General features: G+C 35.9%; 1 protein-coding gene across 1 annotated transcript in view; it reads left to right on the top strand.

The window, feature by feature from the left end:
* Positions 1 to 1,569: 1,569 nt before the first annotated feature.
* Positions 1,570 to 10,854, top strand: part of LOC107023857 — a 16,948-nt gene continuing 7,663 nt past the window's right edge. The window contains exons 1-9 of the mRNA XM_015224674.2: positions 1,570 to 1,935; positions 2,636 to 2,702; positions 2,936 to 3,058; positions 5,983 to 6,179; positions 6,697 to 6,864; positions 6,982 to 7,305; positions 7,589 to 7,665; positions 10,346 to 10,430; positions 10,535 to 10,738. Coding sequence (XP_015080160.1) covers positions 1,666 to 1,935; positions 2,636 to 2,702; positions 2,936 to 3,058; positions 5,983 to 6,179; positions 6,697 to 6,864; positions 6,982 to 7,305; positions 7,589 to 7,665; positions 10,346 to 10,430; positions 10,535 to 10,738 — 1,515 coding nt within the window. The 5' untranslated portion in view covers positions 1,570 to 1,665. The remainder of the gene's footprint in view (positions 1,936 to 2,635; positions 2,703 to 2,935; positions 3,059 to 5,982; positions 6,180 to 6,696; positions 6,865 to 6,981; positions 7,306 to 7,588; positions 7,666 to 10,345; positions 10,431 to 10,534; positions 10,739 to 10,854) is intronic.

The following is a 10,854-nucleotide window of genomic DNA, read 5'->3' on the forward strand; positions in this document are numbered from 1 at the left end:
ACTTTGACCTCTAACTTTCATAATGCACAAACAAACACTTGAATTATTCAACTTTTAAATAAATAAACACATGAGTCCTACATGGCAAAATGAACGTCGGACAAAAAATGACATGTAGGACATGTGTGTCTATTTGTTCAACTTTATACAAGTTTAAGTGTCTACTTGTGCACACCCTAAGTTGAAGGACATAAATGTAATTTGAAACCAAGTTAAAAGGCATATTTATGTATTATGTCTAAATTCTATATATATTGCGTTTATATATATATATATATATATATATATATATATCATGTACCGTGAAATTCGTAAGTTAAATTGTATTGGGCTACAATATATAACTGCTAAGTTAGCTTTTGTTTCAAGTTGGTTACGAGGTACTGCATATTTGGAGTTTATATATTAATCACGTAGAATTAATTATCTTTTACTCTTTGTATCTCATATGTGAAGTAAGCAAAATGCACCAGTCCATTATCGCCTGATCGGTACATAATAGTGTTTTTTTAAAAGGGAAAATCGTATAAAGTAGTAAAATATTAATTTAAATTATGTGTTATAGTCACAATTTTATTTAATTGTAATTCGTAGTAAACATTCTGTCATCGTTTCTCTCTCCAGATTTCTCACTCGCCCTCTCCTGATCTCGCTCGCCTCTTTATACAGAGACAAATGCATATATTACGTTTGTGTTTGTATAAAGCGAGAGAAAATTGTATATATATATATATATATATTCGTTCGCCTCTCTCCTCAACAAATATCGCTCGTCACTCTCCCTCGCCTTTCTCATTTGATACAAATACAAATGTATAAATTGCGTTTGTGTTTCTATAAAGCGAGAAAATCTATATATGCAAATACAAATACATATATTTCACCCTATAAACTTACAATTATAAAAACACAAATCTTCCCCAATAAGTTATCTTTTGTCTTTCTCTCTTTCTCGCTTTATACAAATACAACACAGATTATACAAGTTACAATGCATAATTACTGTCATATAAACGAGAGATATTTGATATACAAATGTTTTATTTCGATTGAATTTTATATAGATTCAAATTTTATGTAGATATATAATTGAATTGACAGGCTGCTAGAGATCTATACAAACGAGAGTCTGCCGACGATTTATACAAATTTGATACTTTATAAAACACAATTATACAAACTATATCTATAATATACAAATATAATTTTTATATTGACTAAATCTAAAATTTTACTCTTTTTCAAAACAATTAAGTTAATTGTAGCAAAGTAGATAGCTTTGTTAAAAAGTTAAAACTGTCCATTTTCTTTTTAAAAACAGTGCTGAATACATAACATAATTAATTAATTTTTAAAAAACAGTGCTGAATACATAACATAATTAATTAAGATTAATTAATTAATGCATTTCAACTTAGCGCGGGAAATCTAAACGGAATGCCGAATAAAATCGCGGGAAATAGCAACCACAGGTAACCTGTTACCGGCTATACCGGTTCTCTAATCCTTATGTTTTCATATAACCAAGCGGGCCCCACAACCTAGCAACAAAAGGTAAAATAGAAAAAAAGAAAAAAAAAAAAAAGCAAAGGGGAAATTCTGGGTAGCCTTCTTCATTGAATTGAAATTCCCAAATTGCAAAAAACCCTAACCAAAGCTGATCCAATGGAGGATGTTGAAGCAGTGGAGGAAGGACATCGTAGCAGGCGAAAGTTTGTTCAGTCGACGCTGTTTCCGAACAGTGCGAAGCAGATTCCAGTTAAAGGAGGAGCTGAAGAAGCTGAAGAAAAGAGAGTAGATGAAGAAGAAGAAGAGGATGAGGAGGAAGAGTGGTGTGCGAGCCAAGAGAATGGAAATAAGAAGAAAGGATCACCAAGAAAGAAGAGAAATTCTAAGGCAACAACGCCACAGACTAACTCAAGAGCTACTAAGAAGGTGAATTTTGTTGCCAGTTTATTACCTACAGTACTTACGAGAATTGCATTTGATTAAACCAATGTGATCGGATTTGAATTAGGATTTTGCAAGTGCTAGGTTTAAGAAAGGTGAACTCTCTTTAGAAGTTAGTTTTCTAGCTTGAATGTGGCTCTTAAGTAATGAACATCTGTTCCAAGTCCTTCAATCCCACCATTATTATATTGAAAAACGTATAATTCTGTATTATTTTAAAGATACCCATGGTAGTGTTCGAGCTAGCTTGTTAACATATTGACCATTCCACTGGGTACCTACATCCTACCACCAATATGTGTATTGGTTAACTTCATCAACTAAGCAGATGCGATGAAATTTCTTGGATTTTTTACCACTACTCTGTCCTGCATATATTCATTCCAGCTTCATCAATTGTTAGGTCACACCCTTGGCCACATGAAGAATTTGCATCTTCTACATCTCTGCAACATGATCACAAAAAAATAATCTTCGCAGTAGTTGTGTCCTTCCCTGTGACATATGCCTGTGTTGTCCATTTTTGTTTGCATATACTGGTGTCATTCCCTCTCTGCATCTACCTCTCAAATATCAGTCTACTTGTTTCTTCAATTAAGTAGAGAGAAGAGTAAAATCTGGCATAGGAATAACATAGAAAGATGATACTGTAGCTTTGATTTTATCTGTCTACTTTATAATTCAGGTTGCTCTAAACAGTAGAGAAACTTCAAGCAAGGAAATGCCTGATGGAGACTCTTCAGTTGTTGTCAGTAAGTAAATTACTTAAAAAGATGTTCTTTGTCTTGTCTGTACTACAATAAAGTGGGGATTGAAGGGGGACAGAGGATTATAGATAATATATGGAGAAATAAAGAAAAAGTCAATTCTTTCTCCTTCACTGAATTCTTGAATGCTGAAAGCGAAAGAATGAGAGTTTTTTTGCTAATTAATGGAAAAACAATGCATTTTCTTACTTACTTATACTTCTTCTTTTTTTCTGCAGAAAATGATTTCTTTCTAAAGCTTTCAGAGAGAAAGAATCAGAAAAGACAGCAAAATGAGCAGCTATACACCGAGTCACCTGAAAAGATCCAAACATCTTGCTCACCTCCTGAGTTTGCTACAAGTATGCAATATTCTTTTTTCCTTCAATCATGTCGTTTTTAATTATTTTTCAGTCAATTAAGTCGTCATATATTGATTACGAAAAAGAAAAAGAAATTCTAGCGTAATCTTGTGTCTATAATTTTTTAAAAAGAGGTATAGTTAAGGCTAAGACCTGCGTACATCGTGCGCTTCCCAAACACCACTTGTGGGATTACACTGGGTATGTATTTATTTTTTGGTATGAGATGAATTATGAAAGGAAGTCCTTAGAAAGTTGCATGCACTCTTGATGCTTCAATTCTCATTGTTCCTGTCAAATTCAAATGAAGTGTGTAGGAGTACATTCATCATCATGTGATAATTTGGAATGAGTTTTTCCTTGGCGTATAAAGATGATATCGGACTGTAGATGCATCAAATACCATTTTAAAATCTTGTATAGAAGACTGAAGACATAGTCAGACGCTGTATGACAAGAAAACAAGGCAATAAGGGATGTCTGAAGTATGCTTTTAGCGTTTCATAAAATCTTAATTGTCTGCAACAGATCATTCTACAGGGTGCTAAAAGTTTATTCGTAAATTAAAAAAGAAACCGCTAGTTTATTATGAATTCGTTTAACCTTTCATAACTTTTGCAAACAGTTCTGCGAGCTCCCAGCCTCTGTTAGGATATGATTAAGTATTTTGCATTGACTTCTAATGTGTCGCTAATAGTTTTTCTCTATTGTAGAAGCTTAAATCATTTGATACCCTTAATCAATAACTAAGCCCCTTACATGTCTTATACGAGAGAAAACAAGATAATGATTCCACAACCTTCTCTTTGTTTCTCATTCTTTGGCCTCCTAGAAGGCTGGACCACCCACTTCTTCCAAATATCTGGAATTTTCTTTCCTCCCCTCTTTTTCCTTTTTTGTTTCTCTGAATAGTAAAAGATAAAAAATTATCCACTAACAATGTCATCTGAACAAGACTGGGAGGACCTACGGGTTTATACATATGATAGTCCAAAAGATCAGTTTCCTCATTCTTAATCTTATCGCTCCTTGTATGCTCACACATCCACCTTAAAATCCTCATTTTTGCGACACACATATTTTGAACATGGGAGTTCTTGACTATACAACACTACGCCCCATACAACAAAGTTTGTCTAACCAGTAACCACCACTTTATAAAACTTTTGTGAAGTTTTGTTGGTTTCTTTTTATCACACAAGGCTCCGGATGCAAGCCTCCACTTTATCCACGTAGCACCAATACTGTGTGATGTCATCATCGATGTCCCCACTTTCCGGTATTATAGACCCAGCTCTTGAAACTATCGGATAGCCTGAGTGCCAGCCTTCACTTCCACACTTGCCTCTTGCATTAAATCACTAAATTTGCACTCCAAATACTCTTTTGGTCCTGCTTGACCTGAATCCTTTAGACTCGCAAGTTTGTCTGCACACCTAACTCCTAAGCCTAGAATTTACACCGTTGCGCGTCTCATCAGTCAGTATTATGCCATCAACAAATAACATATAACAAAGCACCTCATTCTGAATGGACTGCATCAATTTATCCATCACCAAGGCAAATAGGAATGGGCTAAGAGCTAACCTTTGGTGCACTTCCATCTCAACTGTGAAGTGCTCAGAGTCTCCTCCCACTGTTTCACCCGTTTCTTAGCTCCATCATACATGTCTTTTATCCCTCTAGTGAAAGCTATCGTACCCCTCTCGCCTCGGGCATCCCTAGAGGGCTTCCTTTGGGACTTTGTCGTAGGCCTTTTTTAGGTCGATGAACACCATATGTAGGTCCCTTTTCCTTTCCCGGTATCTCTCCACCAGTTCCTCACAAGATGGATGGCTTTTGTAGTGGATCGCCCTGGCATGAATCCAAACTGATTCTTGTAAACGGAGAAACACTCCTCACTCTCAACTCCATTGCTCTCTCCCGAACTTCTATAGTATGTCTTAGCAACTTGATACCCTGTAATACTTGTCCAAATCCTTATTGTTATCCACTCACCCAACGAAATGGTTTCACACTTCCTGAGATTTATTTTGAGGCTTGACACTGCTTGGAGCCATTTAAAAACTTGTCTCAGTTAATTTAATAGGTAATAACTAATATCCGCATACAGAAAATTAAAGTACTTTTTGGGAACAAGAAACCTGAAACCCTCACTATATGTTGCTTTGTTGCAAAAAAAATTCCGTCCAGTATTAGCATGCCTCAGATTTATCCATTATTCTGCTCAACCCAGCCATTACTAAAAGAAAGCGAATAGCATTCGGTTGCTCTATCTCAAGCCCCTAGAGTTGCAAAAGAACCACAGACTGCCATTCACTAGGACTGAGAATATGACTCTTAATATTCGTACTAGATCCACTTCTGCCGCCTATTCTCGAATCCCATCTTCAACATTATAAAGTCCGGGAACTTATTAATATTTGGCCTTCTTTATATCCAGTCTGTTTCTGAACTTCCTAATCATATCTGATATTATGTGCTATTGAGATCAGTAAATTCATGTTTCTATGTGAATGTACTTTGAAGTTCTAGTTCTAAACTCAATAAACAGAAGGGTTAAGGGTCTGGTCCTTTCATGAGACAGTTGTGCTATAAACTTTTCTGTTTTCAGAGGTTTTCTCCTCAGATGTGAAGATGGCTGTTTGGCCATGAGAATTAATTCACGTTTTTTCCAGATAATTTTTTATTTTATTTAAAAGTCAGTGTTTGTTTTCCAATTATATCTTCATAAATTCCAAATCAAGTGCTCTCTTCTCTTCTTTGCAAAAAGTATAACCAAACAGAACTCCATCATCATCTCCAACTTCAAAAATTCCAAATAAAGTGAAACATATTTGGAATCTATGGCCAAACGCCTACTAATTTGTATGCTTTAAATGTTGCTGGAAATTTATTGCTTTTAATTGAACACTGTTTGGAAGATAAGAGGACTCCTCGGTCGAAGAAGAAGCTTGCTCGATCAACACCAGAGAAACGCCAACTGGATATTAAAGCAAGAAAAAACATGCTGATCAGTGGATCGACGGAAGCATGTTTGGTTCCACGCAACCTTATGGAGGATGAATCAATGTTACACTCAATTCCTGATCTCCGAATGGAGGCTAAAAAGACAGCTGAGGTTAGTTTAAGTTTTTATATTTTGTTTACTTACAAAATATGCATTACCTTGATTAAGTTGGAACTTCTTTTTTCTTCGTTTCTTCTGCGACACAAAAAGCACGATCCTTCTCAAAAAGAAATTCCTTCTCGAGAAAACAAAAGCATGATGTTATATGTGGTTGAGTTTTGGTGATTCTGATCCTTAAGATTCTTCATTTCTTTAGCACTTAATGCTGGATCCTGTTATGCTTCTTGCAAAATTGTTTTTTTTTTTTTTTGGTATTGGCATATTTTTCCTTGATGTTGCTTTCTTCCAGATTTTGCAGAATAAGGTTCCTTTTCATTTTCATAGTATAACACAACTGAAGCCACAGTTTCGTTTGGTTCTTCATAACTTTCGTGGTATTGGCATAGTTTTCCTTGATGTTGCTTTCTTCTAGATTTTGCAGAATAAGGTTCCTTTTCATTTTCATAGTATCACACAACTGAAGCCACAGTTTTGTTTGGTTCTTTTAAACTATCTTTACTTTCAACAGGAGGATTCCCGCAGATATGCAGGAAAACAAATACATCCTTTTTTTCAATCTTTGAAAATGGGTAAGAAGAGCCCAGAAGTGGTTGATGTGGAGAGTAACTGGTACTATTCTGAGGGAGAGGGAAAAAGCCTTACTTTCAGCCCCATTCATGTATTTGAAATAGTTAAGGTATGATGTTCTTCATTCTCGATTATACATTGTATTAACATGGCTCTCTTAAACTACTCTTGTAATAGTTTTGTCCAGTTCTCTTGCTTGGATGATATATAAGACTTCCCTTTACAGGAGGATGAAACTGCCTTTGATTGGGGTCACTGGATCTTTTCTGAAGCTTGTTTTCTCGATGCTGCTGTTGTGCTAGAATGTGGAAGCTCTTCACTCTCTGAAGGTTCCGCCACCTCTCTGCAATTTGATAACTTTTCTTGCATCTCTTATCCGAAGAGAACATTGTCACAACTAAACAAGATGGCACTGAATCAACATGCTATTCCACAAGATGAAGTGGTCTCTGATCATTCGTCTAGAGAAACAAAATTATATCATTCAGCATTATCTGTAGTTGCTGAGGAACAAGTCAGCCACTCTGAGCAGCTAAAGAATGTGGGAGTGGTACGCTCTGGCATAGCCTTGTTTTGAAATTTTACTGTCTGATGCTCATATTGATTAAGACCCGAAGTGTGGAAAATATATCTCTTTCTAGTGAGCATTATAACTTTGAGTTGGCAGTTATTTATAAGTGGGTGTGTTGGTTTGACTTATTATGTCATGCTACAGTCCTGCTTTTAGAGATACCTAAAAGTAAAAGGCTTTATGTTCTAGTCAATAAGTGAGCGTATGTTTCCTATCTTTTTTGTCTGATCATCAGTGATACCTGTGGTTTGGATAATTGTAGGCAAATTTAGTGGACTCCCTCCAAAATAATCTTAGCAGTTCAGATACCAAGAAGCAAGGTCAATTTCTTCAAGGAAGGTGAGGATGTTTATGATATTGATGGAGCAAACAGTTGTGAAGCTTGTTAAAATTATGCTCCTGTCTGATGACTTTATGTTTTGCCAACTTGTTTTGTTACATGCAATATCACACCTTTTCTTTTCTCAAATTATTATATTAAGATTCTTCTGGGGCAAAGATAGTTTACTGTTTCAACTTCCATATTATTAAGACGAGACATCTCTAACTTTTTTGGACCTGGACCATTTTGTCTGAAGTGACAAGATGGTTGAGGAGGTAAGTAGGGTAAATGGAAGCCATTCTTTTTTTGTTTGATAATTGATATAATTTAAGTTAATAGATAGTATCCAGGCGGTACACATACCGAGTATGTACTAAAAGCTGGACTTAGCTCCTACTATATGCTAAGGAGATAATCAGCAGAACATTCCCCATCTCATTTTGACAGCCTGTAGAAACAAGTCTTAGGAACTGACTCAAGCAACTCTGATGTGTCAGTCTCTTGTAAAAATGGCTATAACTTTTTACTCTGAACTCGAAATGATCTAAATTTGGTGGCATTGGAAAGAGGACTCAAATACCTTTAAATTTATAGGTCATGGACCACTTAATTCATTATGTGCTCGGAGATATGATCGTTTGAAGTTGACCTAAGTAGAATCTTATGTCAAAACTTAATCGGTAAGGAAGCTTTAAACTCAAATTTGTGCTAGGGGGTTCTTGTAATCTTTAGTCATATCAAAATCCATTTCAACACTAAATAATTGACCTTTACACATATGAACAATTTAAGAATCACCTGATACGATTTTACATGCAAATAAAGAATGGTTTGGGCCTTACTTAGAAATTTTCGGGGTGTTACAATTATTGTCTCCGGCTTCTGCAGCTACAGATCAACACTTTTTGCTCAATTGTTGAAGCTTCTCCTAAATTGTAGTTGCCAACCATTTCCGAACAACATTCTTTGTTTTTGCATTTTTTGTCAATTTCAGTATTATGAAATTAGCAACATCTCTTTTGACGCAGATCTCAACCATTCATCTCTCTACAGCTGTAAATTTTTTTGCCATTGCTCAGCCTCAGTCTTATTTTATCCAGCAATTCCTTCTATATAACTACTGGCAATCCCTTATGTTTTTTTGATCAACCATCCCCATACAAATTAATCACTATTTTATTTTATCTGTGATCAGTTTTTCAACATTTAACTGTTACCATTGTTCCATTATTCATTCTTATATGGTGGGATGGTGGTTTGGTACCTCATGGGCAATGTCAAGAACTGTGGAAGAGTTGATATTCAGTTGGAGGAGCGGGAGAAGGAGAAGAAGACGCAGGGCATGGAACGTGGTTCCACTCGCATTAATGTGGGTGGTGCAGAGAGAGAGAGAGAGAGAGAGAGAAACAAGAGAGCTTTTGAGGGGGTAGAGTAGAATTGAGTTTTTTCAATTGAGGAGTAGCCTCCCATCACTTATTTCATTTCGCTGCACCCTTAGAGTTCCCAATTGTATAGAAGATGGGGTGGAGTTTGTAGAGAAACATTTCTTTTTGTAGATTCTCAGCCTTTTTGGTATACACCTTGTATATGACCAGTTTTTTGGTGGATGAAAATATGTTTACTTGATCAAAAAAAAATTATTCATTCCTGTTCTTATTGTACCCCCAACTATTTGAAGAACAAATTCTTGTTGTGGAACCTCTGCGTTTTGACTCTGATGCCCACCTTCCGTTTTTCCTCAACAATTGTGGACCATGAAACATGTTCTCTTTCCTTCCCACAAATCACTTCTTATTTTCTTCAACTTCAGAAAGGGATTGATAACAAAAAAACATCAAGTAGGTGGATGTCAGCATTCGCCAAAAATATATACTGCTTTTGGTCAGATTCATTTTGCCTTCAAGTATTGCTTTTTGTCAGATTTAGGCTAGTAGTTTCCCCTTTGAATGTAGCAATTGTTCCTCAACTACATATAGTACTTGGGTATCATCAGCATATAATTGGTGTGAAATTTCAGTACCATTTTTCTCTTTGTTTCCAGTTTGAATCCTCTAATGCATCCCAGTTTTGATGTCCTTAAAATTAGACTGAGAACTTCCATCACTAGCAAAAATAGGAAAGGAGACAGTGATCTGTTTCAATCTTGTTTGAGGACTAAAAACCCTTCTAGAGAGCCATTTAATATTATTGAAAATTTTGCATTGGGGAGAACAGTGAGATACATCAAACAATACATAGTGAGAAACTAACTGACTAACAAACTGCAGTTGTGACTGTAATTCGCGGATATGGGATAGGAACCCAATAGAAAGAATGAGAAGAAAACCATACATGATGCTGATGGAGCTGAACCTGCCTACCTTTTTGGTCTCCTTGGCAATTACTTTTGCACGGCATATGCTATAGTAACTTCGATCCGTCCATTTATTCTTTGAGAAAAACTCTGCGAGTTGATAAAATGAACTTTCTTATATCGCAGTGCTGGTATGCGGTGTGTAGTCCAGGTCGTTTCCATCATATTCTGAACTTGTACATGGGTACACATCATAGTTCTTTGCCTGAATACAGGATGAAAGAAACCTTTTGATTTGAAATATATATTGCTTATTGCCCGCTGTCTGAATTTTCCGTTATCACTATGGGTGCTCCTTTTATTATGTAATGCTGATTTACTCCCAACTATTTTTTCATGTTTAGGATAGTGTTTGACTACCAGAACTGTCCCAGTCAGCCTAAAAGTTGTCTGTGGACTAACAAATATCAGCCGGAGAGAGCTTTTCAGGTGAATATCTCATTTTGGATACCAGGATTGTCAGTATTTATGTGAAGACAAGTCTTAAAAGAGGGTTATTCATTCATATGTTGACATTTTCCATGTGCATGCAGGTGTGTGGTAATAGCAAGCCAGTGAAACTTTTAAGTGATTGGCTGCATCTTTGGCATGAAAAAGCTTCTCGCACAAGCAAGTCGAGCATTCAGAGTGATAGCGATACTCTTCAAGACTTCTCCGACAGCCTTTATGAAAGTGAAGCTGACTCTTCAAATGAAGAGCTGCTGAAGAATGTCCTGCTGGTATCTGGACCAGTTGGGGTATGTAGCTTGTTTCTACTCTTCTACAAATTTAATTTATTGAACTTTTTTAATTGTTTTTTATAAAAAAGTTGGCGAATTTTTTTTGGATATTTTTTTTTATAAAAGAATTGGGG

Source organism: Solanum pennellii, chromosome 6, assembly GCF_001406875.1.
Source record: "Solanum pennellii chromosome 6, SPENNV200".
Taxonomy (NCBI): domain Eukaryota; kingdom Viridiplantae; phylum Streptophyta; class Magnoliopsida; order Solanales; family Solanaceae; genus Solanum; species Solanum pennellii.